At 41.0% G+C, this 24949-nt stretch overlaps 1 protein-coding gene across 3 annotated transcripts in view; it reads left to right on the top strand.

The window, feature by feature from the left end:
* Positions 1–24949, top strand: part of ANK3 (ankyrin 3) — a 719992-nt gene that overhangs the window by 464526 nt on the left and 230517 nt on the right. For all 3 annotated transcript variants that reach the window (XM_067465652.1, XM_067465653.1, XM_067465654.1), the window contains 6 exons: positions 1861–1959; positions 5560–5745; positions 8445–8468; positions 10374–10472; positions 14358–14456; positions 19796–19894. In XM_067465652.1, coding sequence (XP_067321753.1) covers positions 1861–1959; positions 5560–5745; positions 8445–8468; positions 10374–10472; positions 14358–14456; positions 19796–19894 — 606 coding nt within the window. The remainder of the gene's footprint in view (positions 1–1860; positions 1960–5559; positions 5746–8444; positions 8469–10373; positions 10473–14357; positions 14457–19795; positions 19895–24949) is intronic.

Below are 24949 nucleotides of genomic sequence, written 5' to 3'. Positions count from 1 at the left end.
TCCTCTTCCTCGCATTTTTCCCACAAATTCACAGGGTCCCCTTTTAATAGTTAGGAGACCCTGAATCAGAAAATTATGTTAAAATGTGCTGCTGAGCAGACCTATCTGCTCCTTCACCACCACCCACATCCACTATTTTTCTCAGGCCTTCATATCTCTAGTCTGCAGGACATAAGGAACATAGATTGTCAGTCATTTGCTGACATTAGCAAAAAGTGGGTAAGATGCCTCATAAGAATTCTCCCCTGAAGCTGACCACGCACTTCTCCTGGCATCGACTCTTTCATATTTTCCCCAGAAATCAATAGTTGCTGATTGCTGAGCCAGCAATGCCATCACATAAGAGCACACTCAAATCTTTTACAAACAATAATATGGCCTCATTGAGATGACTTTGGCATTATGTCAGAAGTTTCCCGTTGAAAATAAAAGTGCATTCAAAAATGTGATCCTACACATGCAGTCCTGGTACCTCAGGATTCACCATCTCATTCTGATGTTTGGATAGATTAAGAGGGACTGTGGCCCAGCTGGCCGGGAGTCAGCTGCATTAAGATCACTACTGACCGAACGGTCATGAGTTCGAAGCCAGCCCGGGTCGAAGTGAGCTTCCAACCAATTGTGTAGCTTGTTGTTGACCTTTGCCGCCCGAAAGATATTTGCATCTGTCAAGTAGGAAATTTAGGTACCACTTATATGTGGGGAGGCTAATTTAACTAATTTACAAGGCCATAAAAAGCTCCAGCAAGCATGCGGGGAATGAGGAAGTACTTCATCAGTGTCGCAGACGAAGCAACAGCTCCCCTGGTGGCCAGAAAAAGTTAAATAGCCTCTGACTGTTTGTCTATATGTGTTGTGTCTATGGCATTGAATGTTTGCCATGTATATGTACATTGTAATCTGCCCTGAGTCCCCTGTGGGGTGAGAAGGGCGGAATATAAATATTGTAAATAAATAAATAAATAAATAAACAAATAGCTGCAAAAGAGAGGATCATTTTTTCCCCTTGGGCTGAACCTTAGGTTTTCATAGACTTACTTACTTATTTACTTACTTACTTAGGCGATCCCTCATTTTCCGAGAAGGATTGTCTTCCAATATTCTTCTGGGTCCGTACTTGGCTGTGGAGCCCTATTCTTGCTCTGCATCTTCTTCCGCAGTGAGGGCATTGGTTTCCAGGTGGAAGGCGGTCTCGGTCGGGGTTGGTTTGATGTGCCTTCCTCTTGGCACCCTTCTCCCTTTCACCCTCCATTCATGCCTCTTCAAATTCTGCAGCACTGCTGGTCACAGCTGACCTCCAGCTGGAGCGGTCAAGGGCCAGGGCTTCCCAGTTTTCAGTGTCTATGCCAGAGTTTTTAAGGTTGGCTTTGAGCCCATCTTTAAATCTAATTCCTGTCCACCAACATTCCATTTTCCATTCTTGAGTTCGGAGTAGAGCAACTGCTTTGGGAGATGGTGGTCGGTCCAGCGGAGTTGATGGTGGAGGACCATCGCTTCAATGCTGGTGGTCTTTGCTTCTTCCAGCACGCTGACATTTGTCCACCTGTCTTCCCAAGAGATTTGTAGGATTTTCCAGAGGCAGCGTTGACGGAATCGTTCCAGGAGTTGCATGTGATGTCTGTAGACAGTCCACGTCTCACAGGCATATAGCAGGGTTGGGAGGACAATAGCTCTATAAACAAGTACCTTGGTATCCCTACGGATGTCCCGGTCCTCAAACACTCTCTGCTTCATTTGGAAAAATGCTGTGCTCGCAGAGCTCAGGCGGTGTTGTATTTCGGTGTCGATGTTGACTTTGGTGGAGAGGTGGCTGCCAAGGTTTTCATAGAAAGGCTGATGTTGTTATGCTTTCTATTTCAGAATGGGTTCACCCCATTGTATATGGCAGCCCAAGAAAATCACCTGGAAGTGGTTAAATTTCTTCTTGACAACGGGGCAAGTCAGAGCCTTGCCACAGAGGTAAGTTTTGCTTTTCTATGTTCTAAAGTTGTAAATTTACTTAACAGCTTAATAGATTATGAGAATGAGGGAAGTGTACCACTCCACCAGCCCTCTGTATAAAATCACAGCAACTGATCTTTAGAATGAAATTCTCTACTTCTTACACTTCAGTTTTGTAACAGATGAAGGTCTTTTAACTTCAGTTAATTTTTTTGATTACAACAAAGTGCATTAATCTTTCTATATCTCTGTGTGAATTAGCACAGTATAAGTTACTATAATATAATAATTTATTATAATAATTTATAATATAATAATTTAGACAAATAATAAAATAACACTGTGTAACACAATTTTTGTTCCTGGGTTTTAAATATTCTTTCCTAATTGGTTCTATCATAAAAACATGGAAAAGCTTATTGAAGTGCAAAAGCCCCCAAAACAAAGTTTCTGGAGTATAACAACTACTCTCAAAGTAAGTACCACACAATTAAACAGATGTTTAAACCAAGAACAGTTTCCCCCCAAATTTTATTACAGAGTGTTAATTGTAGGTTATTTATTTATTTATTTATTTATTGTGTCATCAGCAACCAGACATTTGTATTACATTTTTAACAAAAACAAACAAACAAATAGACAAAACACATAATTTGCAAGCTTGGTAATTGATTAAATGTCCTTTGACCAGTATCTGGCCACTTGGAGTGCCTCTGGTGTTGCTGCAAGAAGGTCCTCCATTGTGCATGTGGCAGGGCTCAGGTTGCATTGCAGCAGGTGGTCTGTGGTTTGCTCTTCTCCGCACTCGCATGTCGTGGATTCCACTTTATAGCCCCATTTCTTAAGATTGGCTCTGCATCTCGTGGTGCCAGAGCGCAGTCTGTTCAGTGCCTTCCAAGTCACCCAGTCTTCTGTGTGCCCAGGGGGGAGTCTCTCATTGGATATCAGCCATTGATTGAGGTTCTGGGTTTGAGCTTGCCACTTTTGGACTCTCGCTTGCTGGGGTGTTCCAGCGAGTGTCTCTGTAGATCTTAGAAAACTATTTCTTAATTTAAGTCGTTGACGTGCTGGCTGATACCCAAACAAGGGATGAGCCGGAGATGTCACTGCCTTTGTCCTTTCACTATTGGCTGCTACTTCCCGGCGGATGTCAGGTGGTGCGATACCGGCTAAGCAGTGTAATTTCTCCAGTGGTGTAGGGCGCAGGCACCCTGTGATAATGCGGCATGTCTCATTAAGAGCCACATCCACTGGTGAGATGTGTTCCACACTGGGCATGCATACTCGGCAGCAGAGTAGCATAGCGCAAGGGCAGATGTCTTCACTGTGTCTGGTTGTGATCCCCAGGTTGTGCCGGTTGTGCCAATGGTAGGTTGATCCTAGTATACATTTATCTCTTTGAGTCAAATCAGTTTCAAACCTTCTTATCTAGCATTTTTTTAAAAAATCTGTTTTGCTTCTCGATGTCTTGCTTTTTCTACACTTAAAATATTTTAATAACTAAGCCCTTCAGATATACCTGTAGGTGTTTCATACTTCCGGGTTTCTCAGTTGGCATGAGCCATTTTATTTATTGCAAGTATGATGTTCATATCACCTCAAAACGCAACACTTTTTAGTTGAGTCACTTAACATACTCATACGTTTCCAGCTATTATTCATTAAAAACTAAGTAAACAAGTATGAATCATCTTTTACAGTTAATCATTTAAGAACAATGGAGGTTTTTAATACTAGTATCTAAAGCAAACTTGATTCTAGATCATACTTTAAGATGTCTACCATGTAAATCCAATTCTACTCCCATAAATAGGGTATAAGAATAAAAGTACAGTTGGTCCTCCACATTCATGGATTTGATTTGATGTTAAAATGTGGTTCTGTGGTTAACTTTTAATAGAGTTATGCTTGAAGACCTAGAAATTCCTCAAAAGAAAACCTCAATAGGAATCTCTATCTCCTTCAATGCAATTCTGTAATCAACTTCTAGTACTGGAAGACCTAGCGGGATGTTCTCTCTAGTAAAAAAAGATTTTAAAAATTATGGGTTTTTTTTATTTTTGCAGGGCTCTGTGCCTCTAACCCTAGCAAATGAGGAGGAATAACTGTATTTGATATTTGTATATCTTTTCGCTCTCGCTCGTAATATCAAAGTGTGCAATGCTTAGAAGTATTCTGTGATCAACCCTTGTATTTCATAAATTTCTGATGTTTCTGTCTAATAATCGCATTGTAACTAATTCTAGGAAGGAATGTATACTTTGCGGACAGCCTATTTAGTAGCCTAAAACCACTAAAGTTACGGGACATACTGAAATTATATGTCCAGGCAGTCCAGATTCTTCACCAAGAACTTACCTAAATCAAAGGCTAAACCAACCCCTTATAAGAGATATGGACATATACATAAATGGTTAATAACAAAATGTATATCTCATGAAAAACTTTCAGTTATATTTTTTAAAATATATGATTGGTAAAACAATATTTTTGTCATTTATGAGTAAAAATATGTTAAAAAATGTGCAAGAATTCAAAAAAAATGTATAACGCTCATAAAATAACTTCTTACCATGTTAGTGGGATGTACGAGGCTGAATGGACACAGCTTTTGAACATTTCATGGATATTAAATAAAGATGCTCACATTTTGTCATCAAGCATTTTTAAGCTTCCATCTTTCAGTGGTTACATAGACACAGATGTTTTTGTTGAGATTAATTTCACAATTCAGCAGCAGATCAGTTGCACAACTTCAGCGCTTTCCAGTAGCTTCTTCCTGCACAGTATTTTCAGTCAACTGCTCCCACAGCCTGCAGTCACTCTGGAACTCTTTTACAGACACTTGAGCACATGCCCGGCCATTGTCAGTTTTACTATTGTTTTCCCCTCCAATCTAGATAACACTACAAACTTACCACAGCACACAGTTATATCTTGTCTTAGCAGACAGGTTCTTTTAATCAATTACATAGAGCCTTCGACAAACAGCATCACAGCACAAGGAGAGAGTATACACTCTACATGACTTCCTTATATACAATTCTATACAATTACACATAGAAATCTCTGATTGGTTCCCAACTCATTAATTTAACTTAGACCCAGGATGACATCGTTCACAATCACCTGGACCAGGCCAGAACACATTCCCCAAATAATTCCCTATATACAGTTAATGCATGACTCAGCATTTCCAATAGAAGCCTATTAGCAGTGCATGACTCAGCTATATTACATTACAATACATTGTAAAACCTGACTTTTTTTGTTAAGTTTGCATGGTTCACCTACTCACTACAGCCAACACACTGACGTGTTGCGACACAGAGTTTGGAAAGCTCTGCACTAAAGGGAGAGCACAGCTACATCTCAAGTGTTTTGATTTTCCAGAAAACTTTGTGCACTGTTCCCACCCACTTTTGTGCAATATGGCCACCTTTTCACTATGAGTATGCTAGTTTCTGTGTCCAGAATTACTGGCTATGCTTTCTCTGTGCTCCTGGAGCATTTTGTTTTATGCAGAGCCCTTCCTGCTGTCTACAAAATCTGTGCATCACTAATCTGGTTTCCCTAGAGGCATCTCTATTTGATGGTTGTTATGTGTTCATTTGATAGGATGGCTTCACGCCATTAGCAGTGGCTCTTCAGCAGGGCCATGATCAGGTGGTTTCCTTGTTGCTTGAAAATGACACGAAGGGAAAGGTTCGGCTCCCTGCTCTTCACATCGCCGCACGGAAAGATGATACCAAGGCTGCCGCTCTACTGCTGCAGAACGACCACAATGCCGATGTGGAGTCCAAGGTTAGTTGCTACTTCGTTTGTTTAACAGTATCTGCTGAAGCATATACATGCATACAATATATCTCCTGTTCTGTCGCGCGCTGGGCCTGTAAAGAATTGTCTTTAAGTTAGGACGTGCAATTTGAGCCCGGCGGGAAGCCAGAGGGACCCAAAGAGAAGCTCTTAGGGATCTTCCACCACAAATGATCTTTAGATGGCTTGTGAAATATAACAAAGTCCTTTATTAATGAACAATCAAACAGAAACTTTTCTTGTATTCAATAAAGTTAAACAAATGCTTCCAGGTTTTTATGCAACTGGTGGCTTCCTAATCTTGTCCACGAAGGACAGGCAATTGTCTTCAGTAACTGTTATTTTACTTTAAGGAAAATCCCTTTTTAACTTCTCCCAGGCTGACTGTAATCTAATCCTTACTGATGTGGGCTCCGCTACCGGGTCGATCTGCTTCTCGAGCACCGAGTGGACCTACCAGTAAGGCTAGTAGATTCTCCAGCTGGAGTTTTGTGGTCTTCCAAACTGTTTACCCTCCGAAATTCCTCAAGGCTTTAGAGCTGTTTCCCTGGAAATCTTTGGAAATCTTTGGATGCTCTTAAGACTGTTTTCCCCTGGAAAGTCTTAAAGATTGAAGCTTTTGTACAGGAGAAGCTTGTACATGTCCTGTACATTAGTTTTCCTTACTGAGACTAACTAAAAAATGGCTCCCTTCCCTTCCCAATTGCCCTGAGCAAGGGGCGGAACCAAAACTTAACTATGATGGACAGGTGACTTGCCCTACGACTTCAACCAAAGGAAGCCACCTTTCTGCAGAACCTCTGAAACCCTGGACTGCAAGCAAACACTCGATACAAAGCAAATAACGTTGGAGCTCCTGGTACAGCCATACCAGCACATCTCCTAATGAATATGTAGACACGTTCAAAAGAAATCCTTGTCTATTCAGGTTTTTCCTATTACATTTTAATATAATACAGGGTGAGGCAGCATAACTTCCATTTTTCAAAACTTAATAAAACCCATTGTATGAATCATAAATTTTTATTTTTTTAATAATGTAAGTGCATACCTAAAGTTTTGTTTTACGTAGATCAAATTAGGTAGGTGACGTCCTCCATCCTCCATACACTGAGTAAACCGATTTCTGATGTTTGTCATGACTCTTGCCAGCATAGCAGGCGTTATGTTGGCAATTTCTTCCTGGATGTTGGTCTTCAAATCTTGTAGTGTCCTTGGACAGTTCACATAAACACGGGATTTCAAAAACCCCCACAAGAAAAAAATCACAAGGGGCCAAATCTGGAGAGCGGGCCGGCCACTCCAAATCCGCTCGAAAAGTAGGCCTCAATGGCAAAAGCACGCTCCTCACTGTTCCAACGCATGATGGCGACTGAACTGTGTCAGGACAAAACTTTATACTCTCGCCTCTTGGACGAGACCACTAGCGCTCCGCTATGTGTTCAACCAACTGAATGGCGTGCATTTTAAAAAAGGAAGCTATGCTCCCTCACCCTGTATATGGCACTATTGAAAGTTGGACCTATCCTGTTTGTAATGCACCAAAGCAACTTTTAACGCACCAGCTTTGGAGTGTGGTTCGCCAGGCCATCTGCCTTTGGGGCTATAGGAAGACAGATGAGTCAGGAAGTGTATTGAGATTTTTAGCAAGCCACTCACCACCCCTGGCTGTGTTTGAGATGGATCACAAGTTGTAAAGGCCTGGGTTGTTGTAGGTTTTTTCGGGCTATATGGCCATGGTCTAGAGGCATTCTCTCCTGACGTTTCGCCTGCATCTATGGCAAGCATCCTCAGAGGTAATGAGGTCTGTTGGAACTAGGAAAAAGGGTTTATATATCTGTGGAATGACCAGGGTGAGACAAAGGACTCTTGTCTGCTGGAGCTAGGTGTGAATGTTTCAACTGACCGCCTTGATTAGCATTTAATGGCCTGACAGTGCCTAGAGCAAACTTTTGTTGAGAGGTGATTAGATGTCCTTGTTTGTTTCCTCTCTGTTGTTGTGCTGTTGTTATATCTGTTCCACAGATATATAAACTTTTTAGTTCCAACAGACCTCACTACCTCTGAGGATGCTTGCCTTAGATGCAGGTGAAACGTCAGGAGAGAATGCCTGTAGACCATGGCCATATAGCCCAAAAAACCTACAACAACCCAGTGATTTCAGCCATGAAAGCCTTCGACAATACATTGTGAAGGCCTGCTTACATTTAGTGTTTTAATGTGCCAACATCCATGAAGGAAAAAAAAATTACAGATTCCACGCTGTTAGGTATTAGGCATAAATGCTGATGTGTCCAGTTGAGATTAAATAATCAAATTTGGAATTACGGTTGGTCTTCTCTTTTCTTTACCACGCTACTGTCCTACAGAGTTACTTGTAGTTTTCTTCCATAATAATAGGTTGAAGACTGAATTCTGTCGAAGAAGGTTGAAACTGAACAAGGAAATGCTCTTGAAACATGATTCTTACCATGAGCAAACTATGAAATCTCATTTTAAATGCACACGTATTCATGTTTTGGGAGGGAGATAGCCTGTCATTCAGTCGTGCTTTCCTTTAGTGCCTATTTGTGCTTCTGTTGTAGCACCCATACAGCGGTCACAAAGCTTTCTGCATCCATTATCACTGGTAGAGAACTAACCGTTCATTTTCTCCCCCTTCTTTGCTTCCAAATGTGTTAACCTAGATGATGGTGAATAGAACAACCGAGGTATATATAAAAATATTATATATATGTATATGTATATATAAATATATATGCATTATCACTCTTTCACAATGTAGAGCTGCTGCATCATTCCTTCCTTTTCTTCTCTGCATTGCCTTTTAGAAGAGTAGACCTGCTTTAGACTCAACCAAGTAGCATGTGCTAGAGAAGAATGTAGTTCTAGACGAAACCAGGGCTTTCTGCAGCTGAAACAGGTGTATTTAAAAACGGACATGCAATTTTCCCTTGAACCTAATTGCTAGCACTGAAAAGAGCAATTCTGCGTAAGAGGAAACAGTGCCAGCAGGCTGTTTTACCAGCCATGTCATGAGCTGCAGACATCCCTGACACACTTTTGCATCCAGGACGTGGTTCCTTAGGCTCCTGCATGACACTTGGACATCAGTGTCAACCAAAAAGTGGCAGGGGTGGGGGTGGGATTGGTTCTTCCAGGTGACTCAGAAATGTGTAAAATCTTCTTCAAGTTGAGACAGTGGCAGCTAGCATGGCTAAAGAGGCTTGCGGATGATTTTAGAAATGCGTCAAGTTCCCTCTATGAGGTTTCACACATTGTGGGGACTGATTGAATTGCTGCATGTTTTAGCATTCTATTGTGGGGCGGGGGGGGGGGGGGTGGGATCTTGCTTTAAATGGCTTAGAAACAACTCACTGAACAGATATGACCGGCTAGGCACTTTTTCATGACGTCTGGGATTTTGTAAGATTAAACTTTCATGATTGGTCACTGTGGAAGACTGGTGTTTTGTAGAAGGAACCATATTATTTTGTATTAGCAATATTGTTCACATCCATCTCTATTTAAATGGACTTTGATGTTGTTTTAATTTGGAATTGATGAAATCTGTTCAGCAATTTATTATCACGTGACTTCATCTGAACTTCTGTCGAGTGTTAGACTTCTAAGGATTGTAAAAATACGAGGGGTATTTTTTTAAGTAAGGTCCGTTGGAACATAAATACACAACGAAAGCTTATTTCAAAAAAGTAAATTTATTTTCAGAAAGTACATACTTCACTCTATTTTTCGACATAATTGCCAAGTTTGTTCAAATACCTCTGAACCAATTTTAAAATACCCGCTTCATAAAAACATGCCGCCTGCTCCGATAACCAAATCGTCTGTAATCAAAGAAGGGCGACCGGAGTGGTCCTTATTATGGACGTTGTCACGGCCATCTTTGAATTGTCGTACCCACTTACGCACTTTGCTTTTACTCATAACAGTATCACCGTACACTTCACAAATCTGTCGATGAATTTCTGCAGCAGGCAGGTTCCTTGCTGACAAAAACCATAACGCTGAGCGAACCTCACATGCGGCGGGTGAGTTGATAGTCTTAAACATTTTTAAAGCACAGAACAGAACCGTACAGATTAGCTACAGAGCGGAAACAGAGCACAGTTGTTCCCGAGGCATGCCGGTACACGACGCACACGCTCATTGCGGTATGCGCACGAACTACTAGTGTCTACAACAAAACGGACCTTACTTAAAAAAATACCCTCGTACTAATCACAAGTAGACATTTCTAGTAAGAAATTGATTTGTGAAAGTATAATGCTTTCATTTTATTAACTTTCTTTGGCGCATTCCTCTTATAAGAGCCAATCGTTGTGTCCTGCTTATATTCTCCCAAAATAGTCATAGTAACACATCTTCTCTGTCTGCTGGTGTATTTCTATTCACAGTCTTCAAACAACCCATGAATTAGTTCAGTCACTGAAACTTGAGTAAGGATGCACACTGTGTCTCTTGATATAATTCTGTCTATAGAACTCTGTCTATACTGCGAGCCATACATTTTAGGAGCTGCTGGGAGGCATTTAAAAAAAGAATAATTTATATTTTGTGGTATGTTTGTTTTTCTTTTTTTCTTTTTTTTCCAGAGTGGCTTTACTCCGCTCCACATAGCTGCACACTATGGAAATATCAATGTAGCTACGCTGCTTTTAAATCGTGGTGCCGCTGTGGACTTTACTGCAAGGGTATGTGCTATTTCTCAGGAAGTTCCCTAAAAATCTTGCTATAATCAGAATGTGTATTCATGGTTAATGCGAACTGTGTTTTATTATTTTAATTATCTCAGATACATGATAGAACCTCTGTATGTATAGGGATGTACTGATTCCAGTATTTTCTAGGAGGAGGTGGAATGAAAGGAAGAAACAATAATCATAGAATCAAAGAGTTAGAAGAGACCTCATGGGCCATCCCCTGCCAAAAAGCAGGAATATTGCATTCAGAGCACCCCTGACAGATGGCCATCCAGCCTCTGTTTACAAGCTTCCAAAGAAGGAGCCTCCACCACACTCAGGGAGTTCCACTGCTGAACAGCTCTCACAGTCAGGAAGTGCTTCCTATGTTCAGATGGAATCTCCTTTTTTGTAGTTTGAAGCCAATATTCCATGCCCTAGTCTCCAGGGCAGCAGAAAATAAGCTTTCTCCCTCCTCCCTGTGACTTCCTCTCACATATTTATACATGGCTATCATGTCTCCTCTCAGCCTTCTCTTCTTCAGGCAAACATGCCCAGCTCTTTAAACCACTACATAGGGCTTGTTCTCCAGACCCTTGATCATTTTAATCACCCTCCTCTGGACACATTCCAGCTTGTCAATATCTCTCTTCAATTGTGGTGCCCAGAATTGGACACAGTATTCCAGGTGTGGTCTGCCAATTCTCCTTCTTCTTGGCAGGGGGTTGGACTGGATGGCCCATAGGTCTCTTCCAACTCCATGTTTCTATGATTCTATGATTGAATCTTTTTGTTCTAGATGGGACTAAGCAACACAATGCCAGCCATGTCGTCTGTTGCAATATTGTGCCCGTCCTTTTGATTTTGAAAATCATGTTTCATTTTTCCTCATTTTTATGTTATTAATGTATATATGTGGATGCTTATATTAGACATGGTAGGAGCATTACTGCTTTTGGGTAATTCAGCAGGATGTGAACAGCATCTCGCTACATCTTGCATCTTTGCGCCTGAGTGAGCCTGTCACGTAATTCTCCTGAATGTGGATCCTATTTGCATATGGTTGTCTGGCTAAACAGATAGTCAGAAATGAAGATGAGAAATTTCTTTTCAACTGTATGCATACATTGGCAGGATCTTATCACAGAGTCTTTGCCCCAGGCAGCAGATTTTGGGTGCCATTGAAAGAAGTGATTGGGTGGTGAGAGGTATTTTCACTTAATTGGCTCTTTAATAAAACTGCTGTTGAAAAAACCATCACTGGACCGCACTCAATTAGTCAACTATTGGCCATTTCCAATCTTCCCTACCTGAGGAAAGTCATGGAACGAGTGGTGGTCTCACATCTCCAGGGGTTCTTGGTAGACACTGATTATGTAGATCCGGCACAGTCTGGCATTAGGCCGGGACATGGCACTGAAACAGCCTTGGTCACCTTAGTAGATGATCTACGACGGCGGTTAGACGGGGAGTGTGTCCCTGTTGGTTCTGCTGGACCTCTCAGCAGCCTTCGATACCATTGACCATGGTATCCTTCTGGGATGTCTCGCAGAAATGGGATTTGGAGGTACCTCCCTGCAGTGGCTCCAGTCCTTCCTGGAGGATTGGTCTCAGAAGGTGTTACTGGGTGACACCTGTTCAACCCCACAACTGTTGTCTTGTGGAGTACCTCAGGGTTCAGTACTGTCCCTGATATTATTTAACATCTACATGAAGCCGCTGGGGGAGATAATCCGGAGTTTCGGAGTAAGGTGTTATCTGTACGCAGATGACATCCAAATCTGTTACTCCTTCCCACCTGTTACTAAGGAGGCTGTCCAGACCTTGAACCGGTGCCGGACTGGATGAGGGCTAACAGATTGAAACTAAATCCAGACAAGACAGAGGTCCTCCTGGTCAGTCGAAAGGCCGAACAGGGCATAGGGTTACAGCCTGTGTTGGATGGGGTTACACTCCCCCTGAAGATGCAGGTTCGCAGCTTGGGAGTGATCCTGGACTCATCACTGAGCCTGGAACCCCAAGTATCAGCGGTGGCCAAGGGAGCTTTTGCACAGTTAAAACTTGTGCACCAGCTGCGCCCATACCTTGGGAAGTCTGATCTGGCCATGGTGGTCCATGCTCTGGTTACATCCTGAATAGATTACTGCAATGCATTCTACCTGGAGCTGCCTTTGAAGATGGTTTGGAAACTTCAGCTAGTCCAACAGGAGGCAGCCAGATTACTAACCGGGGCGACATACAGGGAGCATACCACCTCCCTGCTATGCCAGCTCCACTGGCTGCCGGTCCATCTCTGAGCCCAATTCAAAGTGCTGGTTTTTGACCTATAAAGTTCTATACAGTTCTGGCCCAGATTACTTGTCCGAACGCATCCATCCCTATGTCCCACCTCGTAATCTAAGATCAACCAGGGAAGCCCTGCTCTTGCTCTCATCAACAGCCTAAATGCATCTGGCGGGGACGAGAGACAGGGCCTTCTCAGCTGTGCCCCCATCCCTTCCACCTATGGAACACACTCCAAATGAGGAAAGATCCCCTCCCTCCCTCCTGGCTTTTAGAATAAAATTAAAATCATGGTTCTGGGACCAGGCCTTTGGACAGTAGATATATGTAGCATTTTAGAGGGGACTGGAACGGCGATTTGACTGACAAAACTGTTTTATTGTTTTAATGCTTGTTGATGTATTGTTTTCATTGTGATTTATGTTTAGTTGTGGTTTTACTATTGTAATATCAATGTAGCTACGCTGGCATCGTATCGGTGCCCAACATAAGGCATTGAATCTTGCCATTATTTATGTGTAAACCGCTTTGAGTCCCTCCAGGGATGAGAAAGACGGTATATAGATACTGTAAATAAATAAATCTTATATAAATAAAAATGTAATGTTCGTTTGTGGGATTAACAGAACTCAAAAGCCAGTGGGCCAATTGACACCAAATTTGGACACAATACACCAATCAGGCCAATGAGTGTCCATCACTCATAAAAACATTGAAAAACACAACAGAAGAGACTTAAAAAGCCGAAAAACAAAAAAAATCATTACAACACATGCACAAAACTACACATATACACAAACACACATATATGCATATATATACACACACGAAACACATATACACAGAAAGGGGAAAAGAAGGAGGGACAGAAAGAGGGAAAGAAGGGAAGGAAGGAAAGAGAGAAGGAGAGAAAGGTAGTGGAGGAAGGAAGGAGAGAAGGAAATAAAAAAGGAAAGAAGGAAAGAGAGAGGGAAGGAAGGAGAGAAGGAACAAAAGAGAGAGGGAGGGAAGGAAGGAAGGAAAGAGAGAAGGAAGGATGGAACCAAAGAGCAAAGGAAGGGAGGTAAGAAACAGAGAAGGAAGGAAGAAAAAGGGAAAGAAGAAGGCAAATAAAAAGAAGGAAGGAATGAAAGAGGGAGGGAAGGTTTGCCACAGTCACTCATAAAAACACTGAAAAACACAGCAGAAAAGACTTAAAAAGCCAAAAAAAATACATTACAATGCATGCACATAACCACATAAATACACATATACAGAAATATATAAATATACACATATATACACACACAAAACACATATACATAGACTGGGCCACAGCAACACATGACAGGGGGCGGCTAGTAAATAAATAAATAAATAAATAAATAAATAAATAAAATGAGTTCATACAATGCTCCGGTGTCCGGTACAAGCCCTACAGAATTTTTTTCTGAAAAATGGATCCTTAACTCCACTTTTGTGTGAGAAGGGTTGCATTTTGGGTGTAGCATAAATATGAAAACATGTAAAAATAAATGTCTTGGGAATCATGCCATGGATAACATTTTTTTTTTGGTAATTTTAGTGGGTATGATTCTATAACTATAACTGTGATGCCTCTGTTTTCTCCCACAGAACGACATCACTCCTTTGCATGTAGCATCAAAGAGGGGGAACACCAACATGGTTAAGCTGCTTCTTGATAGAGGGGCAAAAATTGATGCCAAAACAAGGGTAAGACTAACTATGAATTCTTGTATTATCCTTTATTATGCTGAACGACTGTGAGCTGCACTTTGCTCAAATGAGTTATGGTGTGTGCAGTTTATTTTTATGTTAATAGTCCTTGGGATCTTGAAACACTGATAGCTAATAAAGTGTGGTCAGTTTCCATGTTTTGACAGCTGTACAAAACATCAATGGCAAAAGTCCATTGCTTGTTTTCTGAGAAGCATTTCTGATTTTTTTTTTTTTAAAAAAAACCATTGTTCCTTGCTCTATACAAAATAGTGCCTCTCCAGTTGTCTTTCCTCTGTCCCCATATTCCGGAACAGATTTTAAGCAAATAAAACACACTTAGTAAGTTGATTAAATTAGCTTGACTTAGTTTGGCGGCCTGATACTCTGCTTGCCAAGATGAATTTGTGTTTGTCATAGACAGTGAGCACATTTTACCCAGGATTAGCAGTAAGCACTTGTAATCTTCAATCAGCGATGTTGCTGCTGAGCTTGAAAGGCCAACTCTCGAATCTACAGGAAAACATGCTGCATATATAAGCTTTAAGATCTATTGGGGCCACTTCTATCTTCATAGCAATCATGGTGGACTGAAAAGCCTGACTGTTCCTCTCCTCAAGGATTCTGTATTTGTGCTCCTTCCACGTCCCCCACATGGACCTATGCACTGATGACACCCACAAGGTCAGAATATTCAGTGTTAGGTGTAGAAGGAATTTATTTATTTATTTATTTATTTAGAGCTTTTATAACCCGGTCTTCTCGACCTTCGAAGAGGGACTCAGGCCGGCTAACAGCAGAAAATTCAACTCAAATATAGTAAACGTAATAGCATCATAATACATTAATACAAAATACATTAAAATACAGATCATTCAATATCATACAATTACAAAAGCCAGGTCGTCAGAATAAAATCACAAATTCATCACCATCCGCCGGTGTGGTCAGCCGTTATTGACTCGATCATCATTCTGCAAATGCTGTATTCCAAAGCCACATTTTTACCAGCTTTCTGAAAGTCAGGAGGGAAGAGGCAGATCTAATCTCCAATGGGAGAGAGTTCCAGAGCTGAGGGGCCACCACCGAGAAGGCCCTGTCCCTCGTCCCCACCAGCCGCGATTGCGAAGCAGGGCCCCTCCAGAAGATCTTAACAACCTTGATGGTTCATAGGGGAGAATCCATTTGGACATAGGAACTCAATATATTTACCGTATTTTCCGGCATATAAGACGACTGGGCGTATAAGACGACCCCCAACTTTTCCAGTTAAAATATAGAGTTTGGGATATACTCACCGTATAAGACTACCCCTCTTCCAATGCACGCCAGATAAAATTTTTAAAAGCATCAGATGTGATTTCAATGTGGTTATTACTGTACCTCCTTCTCTGCCTCTCAAATCTCGCACCTGCGCACCTGCACCACTTCACTGCAGTCTTCAGGAGCAAGATCTGAGAGGCAGAGGAGGAGGTACGGCAATAGGATACAAGGGCGGGCCAGACAGGTAAAAGAGGTGTGTTTTTCTGGGCCCAGAACCACTCTATCTCTTTTTTTCCATACTCCGGCCGCCCTGGATGCCTGTAGCTTGCTCTGCCCTTCACTTACACCTTCCCGGTGAGGCACCCCTTCACCTCACCATCGGGACCGCGAATTAAGTCCACTAATCCTGATGAATGGATTTTCTTCTACCGTACTTGTACAGCGTCACGCTTGATGCTTTCATATAGTCGCCGCATATGGCAGGGACGCAGCCCATGCCATTTTTGAGCTCCCCCCACCATATGTGGCAACCACAGATTTTCCAATCCGGATTGGAAGTTTCAGCACCCGCTCTATAAGACCACTCCCATGTATAAGATGACTCCTGTGTATAAGACTACTCCCATATATAAGACTACTCCCGCGTATAAGACAACCCCTGACTTTTGGGAAGATTTTCTTGGGTTAAAAAATAGTCTTATATACCAGAAAATATGGAAATTGCCCTCCCCCCCCCCAAAAAAGAAAGCCATGCCTAAATGATGATGGTGATGATGATGATGATGATGATGATGATAGTAATAGTAATAATGATCTTTATTTATACCCCGCCACCATCTCCCCGATGGGGACTTGGGGCGGCAACATGAGGCCAAGCCCTTTTAAAAATACAATACAATACAGTAAAACACATAATACAAAAAAAAAAAACAAAATACATAAGAAGGTCCGGATCTAATGGGGTATCTAATTAATTCGGGACAAACCAGGGTTTGCCTGCTTTGTCCTGAATTAACTTGCTTTTACCTGAGGCATAATTTGGTAAAAGCCAGACAGCCTCGCATTTTTGGGCCTGTCTGGAAGGGCCCTGACTGGGTTAACGCAGTTAACTTGTAAGCCGCACCGAGTCCTTCGGGAGATGGTAGCGGGGTATAAATAAAGGATTATTATTATTATTATTATTATTATTATTATTATTATTATTATTATATATTAACCCAGTTTATCCTACAATGGCTACTAAAAGTTGCAGAACAGCATGGGGATTACTAAAACTGTGTATAATAAGTACATGTTATAAAAGGATTCTGAACTCCAAATTGCAGAAATTCCATTCCATTCCTACCTCCAGTTAGCATAGTAATTGAATATGTCCACTGCTGGTGTCTGGGAGCTAGGAAATTAATCTCTGAATTAAACATAGACTAAATTTGTTTGAAAATCCAATTGAGAATGGAGTGTATACCATAGGTATGGAGGATAGTAGCTGTATTGTTGAAGGCTTTCACGGCCTGAATCACAGGGTTGTTGTAGGTTTTTTCGGGCTGTATGGCCATGTTCTAGAGGCATTCTCTCCTGACGTTTCGCCTGCATCTATGGCAAGCATCTTCAGAGGTAGTGAGGTCAGTCGGCAAGTATCCTCAGAGGTAGTGAGGTCAGACATCACTACCTCTGAGGATGCTTGCCATAGATGCAGGCGAAACGTCAGGAGAGAATGCCTCTAGAACATGGTCATATAGCCTACAACAGCCCGATAGTAGCTGTATTCAAATGTGTTCTGTTGCATGGCGTAAGGGAGGAAGCCCTGTTCCCTTTCTTTTTAGAGGAAGACCTGAAAAGCTCCTATCACTGAGGCTCAATCCACACTGGACCTATAACCCAGGATCTGAACTCAGATTATCTGTTTATCCCAGATTATCTGGCAGTGGAGACTCATATAATCCAGTTCAGAGCAGATATCCTGGGATTTGATCCTGGGATATAAGACCGTGTAGAAGGGGTCTCGCAAGTAGAGCTTATAGACATAAAGTCTCCCTTATAACAATTTCCAGTTTATTTATTTATTTACAGTATTTATATTCCGCCCTTCTCACCCCGCAGGGGACTCAGGGCAGATTACAATGTACATATACATGGATAACATTTAATGCCATAGACCAGGGGTACTCAAACTTTTTAAACAGAGGGCCAGGTCACAGTCCCTCAAACTGTTGGCGGGCCGGATTATAATTTTTTAAAAAAAATGAATTAATTCCTATGCACACTGCACATATCTTATTTGTGGTGCAAAACCACTTAAAAACAATACAATAATTAAAATGAAGAACAATTTTAGCAAATATAAACTTATTAGTATTTCAATGGGAAGTGCAGGCCTTCTTTTGGCTGATGAGATAGCATTGTTGTTGTTGTTGTTGTGTGCTTTCAAGTCATTTCAGACTTAGGTTGACCCTGAGCGAGGGCCGGGTAAAAGACCTTGAAGGGCCGCATCTGGCCTGCGGGCCTTAGTTTGAGGACCCCTGCCATAGACACACAACATATATAGACAGACACTTAGAGGCTATTTAATATTCCAGCTTTTTCATGAAGGTATTCTAGCCACCAGGGGAGCTGTTGCTTCATCGTCGATTTGTGACACTGATTTGTGATACTTCCTCATTCTTTGCATGCTTACTGGAGATTTTTATGGCATCATAAATTAGCCTCCCCACATAAGTGGTACCTACATTTCCTATTTGATAGATGCAACTTGTCTTTCGGGCTGCAAAGGTCGACAGCAAGCTATACAAATTGGTCAGAAGCTCTGGCTTCGAACTCATTACCTTTTGGTCAGTAGTGATCTTAATGCAGATGACTCCCAGCCATTTGCCCCACAGTCCCAGTCCCAGTTCAAACCAGATAATTTGGATTGTATATGGCAGTGTAGAAAATGCTTTAGCCTAGTCCAGCCTGGGGATTTGGGTAATAAATGACATTGTATTATAATTGTAATTCATGTACAACTCAATTTTGATTATGTGTGTGTATTCATTCCAAAGAAAGCTTGTCATTCTTTGGATTATCAGAAAACAAGCAGGAGGCACAGTATTTATGTAAATATTGTTACTCAAATTCTTCATCTGAAGAATGACTCTTCTACTGGCCTTACATATACATAAAAGCTCCTTTGGAAGACTAGATAAAAGAGATGATACATTTAATCTTTGTCAGCGTACACTTAGGAAGCCCTTAATCTGCCAGTAGTCATAATCATCTCGGGATGGTTTCCCTGAGCTTTTGCAGAACTGTTGTATCAGTGGATTGATGCGCCGTAATGCCAGTAATATATTTTATGCTTCATGTACTCCTGCGTTATATGCGCCCAGAAAACAAACCTACTGGAAAGCCCTTATTTCAGAAACAGTGTAATTTTTAGGAATGTGCAGATTTCACTTCTTAACCTCCATCTCCTTCCTTGCCATCAGTATTTAAACTAGTTAATTTTCACATCATGTTCAATGTCTTGTTTCCTTTTCTATGCCATCTTGGAGACATGGAAATGAAGCAGTTTATGGTAAATACTGTATATACTCGAGTATAAGCCTAGTTTTTCAGCCCCTTTTTTAGGCTGAAAAAGCTCCCCTCGGCTTATACTCGAGTCAAGGTTATTTATTATTTTATTCCAGATTATCTGATTTGAACTGGATTATATGTCAGTGTAGACTCACATAATCCAGTTCAAAGCAGATAATGTGAATTATCTGCTTTGATAATCTGGATTAGATGGCAGTGTAGAAGGGGCCTGGGAAAGAACACTGTATCATCATCCCTGAACTTTTATGACTTTCACACTCACAGTTTTGATTATTTATGAGCTTGTATTGGAAAAGAAGACGAGGTCTGCAGGGTAAGTGAAACTGCTGCAGCGCCTTATCTCCTCTCCCTTGAGATATTGATGGTATTTTCTGCTTTTGTTGGAAAGCAGAACCTCCATAAAAGTGGAAGAGAGAACATAAACTATAATTTCAGTATGGTAACAGTATTTTATTACTTTAGCCATCAAAATGATCAGTTGTGCTTTTCATATTCCATAGGATGGTCTGACGCCTCTCCACTGTGGGGCACGAAGTGGCCATGAACAAGTTGTGCGTATGCTGCTTGACCGAGGAGCTCCTATTCTTTCCAAAACAAAGGTAATGTGAAATTTGGGTTGTAACGAGGAAGATTATTTTTGTGGGTGGGGGGTGGGCATGCCAATATCTCTGCTCAAACATTAGCAAAACTTAGAAAAGTTTTGTTTGTTGTTGTTTTGTTTTGTTTTGGAAATACATTGCCCAAAATATTCTAGAGCTCTTGTGCTAGCCTAGGAATTCCAGGAGATATTATCTTCAGACTCTGTCATTGAGTGAAAAAGTTTGTGTTGTTCCGTGCCTTCAAACTAAACCAAGATTTCCTTGATCTGATTTGTTCAGAAAGTGCTTGACGCCTTCCTCTGAGGCTGAGAAAGTGTGACTTGCCCAAGTTTAGCCAGTGGGTATGTGGCTGAACAGGGATTCAACTTCTTGTCTCTAGAGTCACAGGCTGGATCTACATGGCCATATAATCCAGATCATCAAAGCAGACAATCCCCATTATCTGCTTTGAATTGGACTATCTGAGTCCACACTGCCATATAATCCGGTTCAAAGCTGATAATTTATTTATTTATTTAATAATAAAATTATTTATTTAATAATAAAATTATTTATTTAATAATAAAATTTAATAATAATTTATTTATTTGATAATCTGGATTTTCTCTGGCAGTGTAGATGGGGTCTGACATAGACTTCATCTATATAAATAAAAATGTAATGTTCGTTAGTGGGGTTAACAGAACTCAAAAACCACTGGACGAATTGACACCAAATTTGGACACAAGACACCTAACAACCCAATGTATGTCCTTCACTAAAAAAACTGATTTTGTCATTTGGGAGTTGTAGTTGCTGGGATTTATACTTCACCTACAATCAAAGAGCATTCTGAACTCTACCAATCATGGCATTGAACCAAACGTGGCATACAGGACTCCCATGACCAACACAAAACACTAGAAGGGATTGGTGAGCATTGACCTTGAGTTTGGGAGTTGTAGTTCACCTACATCCAAAGAGCACTGTGGACTCAAACAATGATAGATCTGGACCAAATTTGGCACAAATATTCCATATGCCCAAATATGAACACAGATGGAGTTTGGGGGAAATAGCCCTTGACATTTGGGATTTGTAGTTACTGGGATTTATAGTTTACCTACAATCAGAGAGCATTCTGAACCCCACCAGCAACAGAATTGGGGCAAACTTCCCACACAGAACCCCTATGACCAATAGAAAATACTTAAGGCCATCCAATCCAACTTCCTTCACCAGGGCAAGAAAATGGAATCAAAGTCCTCCTGACAAAAGAGCCATTCAGCCATACATATAGATAGATATTATTCACAGAGAAGAGAGATATAGTATCATAGATTTGAAAGGGAGAAGGCCAATTCTATGTTGAATGTTCCAGAGTAGGCAAACTAGACAATCTCTACTTCAAGACTGACAAAGAAACAACAAGAAATAATGTTTACCCACAAGCATAAAGGCGTTGTTGTTGTTCATTCGTTCAGTCGTCTCCGACTCTTCGTGACCTCATGGACCAGCCCACGCCAGAGCTCCCTGTCGGCTGTCACCACCCCCAGCTCCTTCAAGGTCAGTCCAGTCACTTCAAGGATGTAAAGGCATTACATATATTAAATATATATTACATATATTAAAACCAACATGTTCTCATTATTTTATTTTCGAGATCACCAGACTGGGCCACAGCAACGTGTGGCAGGGGACGGCTAGTATATAATAATAATAAAATTTTATTTGTAACCTGCCCTATCTCCCCGAGGAAACTGAGGGTGGTTTCCAACAAAAGTGGCAAACCATTCAATTCCATAATAAATCAGACAAACAACAAATCAATCAACTCAGTAAATAAAACAACATCAGTATAAACTTATAATAACTAGCCAAAAAATAACCAAAAAGTTAGAACTTAAATAAATCACATCACATACATTTACCACATAATAAAAACTGAGCAGCGAGAGGGACTTGACTATAGAGCTGAGAAGAAGGCATGATAAACATATACTCATGGAGAGCTACGTTATTCTCTCCTCTTTCTTTCTCTTCTGTCTCAACTGTGCAACATTTTCAATAAACTTGGAACTCCTTCCCGGGTTCACTCTCCTTTCTCTGTGCCATGTAATAATCAGGTTTCTCATGATGAGACATGTCTTTCCCCCACTTTCAACTCTAGCCCTGTTTGTATGTTTCCTTTCTGGATACAAAATTATAATTGCCTTAAGATTTATCCGCTTTCCCACAGTATAATCTTGTCAAACAGGGTTTACGGGTTTGAAGATTTTGGCTTCATTTAATGGTGTATATGTTTTAAAAGAGCAGGGAATAGGAAGTTGTTTGTGTGCACCTGCAGACCACAGTGCTTCATTTATTCTTCTTTCTGTTGTTGTTTGTTGTTGTTGTTGTTGTTGTTGTTGTTGTTATACCTTGCTTTATCACCCCGAAGGGAACTCAAAGCGATTCAAGTCTCTGAACTATTTGTATACTGCCTATTCTCATTTTCCTTTTTTAATTCATTGCACAAATCATGGGTGTCTAGGGCCCCTTCCAGACAGGCCCTGTATCCCAGGATCTGATCCCAGGTTTTCTGTTTATGTCCGATTATCTGGCAGTGGGAAATCATATAATCCAGTTTAATGCAGAAAACCAGGGATGAGATTCTGGGATATAGGGCCTATCTGGAAGGGCCCTAGGTCTTCAGAACCTGAAGCAAGCACCTAGAATCATAGAGTCAAAGAGTTGGAAGAGACCTCATGGGCCATCCAGTCCAACCCCCTGCCAAGAAGCAGGAATATTGCATTCAAATCACCCCTGACAGATGGCCATCCAGCCTCTATTTAAAAGCTTCCAAAGAAGGAGCCTCCACCACACTCCGGGGCAGAGAGTTCCACTGCTGAACGGCTCTCACAGTCAGGAAGTTCTTCCTCATGTTCAGATGGAATCTCCTCTCTTGTAGTTTGAAGCCATTGTTCCGCGTCCTAGTCTCCAGGGAAGCAGAAAACAAGCTTGCTCCCTCCTCCCTGTGGCTTCCTCTCACATATTTATACATGGCTATCATATCCCCTCTCAGCCTTCTCTTCTTCAGGCTAAACATGCCCAGCTCCTTAAGCCGCTCCTCATAGGGCTTGTTCTCCAGATCCTTGATCATTTTAGTCGCCCTCCTCTGGACACATTCCAGCTTGTCAATATCTTTCTTGTACTGTACAGAGGATATGCTTCCTCCTCCTCCTCTCTTCTTCTTCTGCTTCTTCATCATCATCATCATCGTCGTCAGCATCTCCTCCTGTTTATTTATGTCCCGCTTCTTCTTCCCATAAGGAGATATCAAAGCAGCTAACATTAAAAGTGTTCTTAAGTGGCTTAAGAAGTAGTTTTAGATTTTTGAAACAATATTTTTGGTCATTAAATTTTGGGACAGTACATTGTGAAAACTCTATGCATATAGTTTTAATTGTTGTGCTGGATAAATTGCACCAAAAGACAATTTATTGGAATTAGGCAACTGCAAGTGTGGCCTTCTGCACTTCCTAATTTACTGAGCATTTTCTCTGTCTGCTTCACTTGAAATCTAAGTCCTTTAGGCCTTGATGCAAGTAGGGCCACACATAGGCAAACTGCTATTTTGTTGGATTACAGCACAAAATGATAATAATAACAACAACAACACTTTATTTATATTCCACCCTTCTCACTCTGAAGGAGACTCAGGGCGGATCACAAGTACACATACAAGGCAAACATTCAATGCCTTTTGTATAGGCAGTACACAGACAGACAGCACAGAAAGAGGTGTTTTGATGCCATGGACGGTTGGGCTCGAGTCCACAAGGGGTGCTGTCACTTCATCATAGAGGATGCTCTATGATGAAGAGCCATCAGGACTTCCTCATTTTAGCATTTTCTGATCTTCGTTTTTCTATATGGCATTGTGAAACACCTCCTCCGCTTTTAGCGGTAACTAATTTGTCAAATTACAGCTAAAGTTGTTTTCGAACTGCTTAGATAAACATTGAGCAGGGCTGATGGTTGGCAACGCACACTGATCCGGGGCTTTGAACTTGCAACCTTTTGGTTGATAGATCTTATAGCTACTGATGATTTACCATCTGTGCTAAACCTCCAGCAAGTATCCCCCAGCTAGTATGGGCAATGAGGAAGCTTTCTGGGGAGTCTGTCAGCTGTAGTCCAACACGTAACTCTACTTATCTCTGCAGTAGAGGCACAGAGATTATTATTATTATTATTATTATTATTATTATTATTTCCTTTATTTATACCCTGCTCTTCTCCTATCAAATGTGTTTGCTTGTTGCATTCATGACTTTGTTATGTGACACTTTATGTTATTCTACTGGGAAATTTCATCATTACTTTATGGCACAAGTGAATTCCTATTATTATTATTTTTACCATTGTTAGTCACTTACTTGGGAAATACTAAATTGAAAGGTATTATACTTTCTCCCTTTTTGGGGATATCCTTCAAAGTTTAGAAGTAGCTCTTTCAAGAATTAAATCAACAGCTTTCCTTCCAAATCCTTGAAAAATGATCCAACGCTCCTGAATTTGAAAGTCCCATTTTTGTACAACGGTCATGGCAGGATGCTGGCCTAGAAAAAGGCTTATGTAACCGTTCAGCAAAGCAACTCTTCTACTGTAATATACATGTACCTTTCCTCCTTCAGAGGAATAGCTGTTTCACATTAAAGATGAATGCGAGGAGTTCTGTATTTGGAGTCTCTCTTCTCTGCCTTTTTTTCTGATATGTTAATTTTGACCAGGTGCTTTAAAGAAGAGACTGGAGGACTTGTAAATGACATTAATGAACCCATTTGCATGGCACAGAGTGACTGCAATTATCCATCATCTTAAAAATAGGGTGGGGATGGAACTGAAGCAAAACTGACATCCTTGGTTTTCTGAGTAAAAAAAACGGATTCTTTTGGTTTCATAATTCTGTTGTGGTTTTTCTTTTAAAAAATAGAACTAAACTTATGAAACAGGTTTGATTTTTCAGATAGGTAGGTAGAATGTTTTGGAGGAATGTTGTTGTTGTTCATTCGTTCAGTTGCTTCTGACTCT

This window comes from Anolis sagrei, chromosome 3, assembly GCF_037176765.1.
Source record: "Anolis sagrei isolate rAnoSag1 chromosome 3, rAnoSag1.mat, whole genome shotgun sequence".
NCBI lineage: Eukaryota > Metazoa > Chordata > Lepidosauria > Squamata > Dactyloidae > Anolis > Anolis sagrei.
The sequence above is the reverse complement of the archived record's forward strand: the minus strand, read 5'-3'. Positions and strand labels throughout refer to the sequence as shown.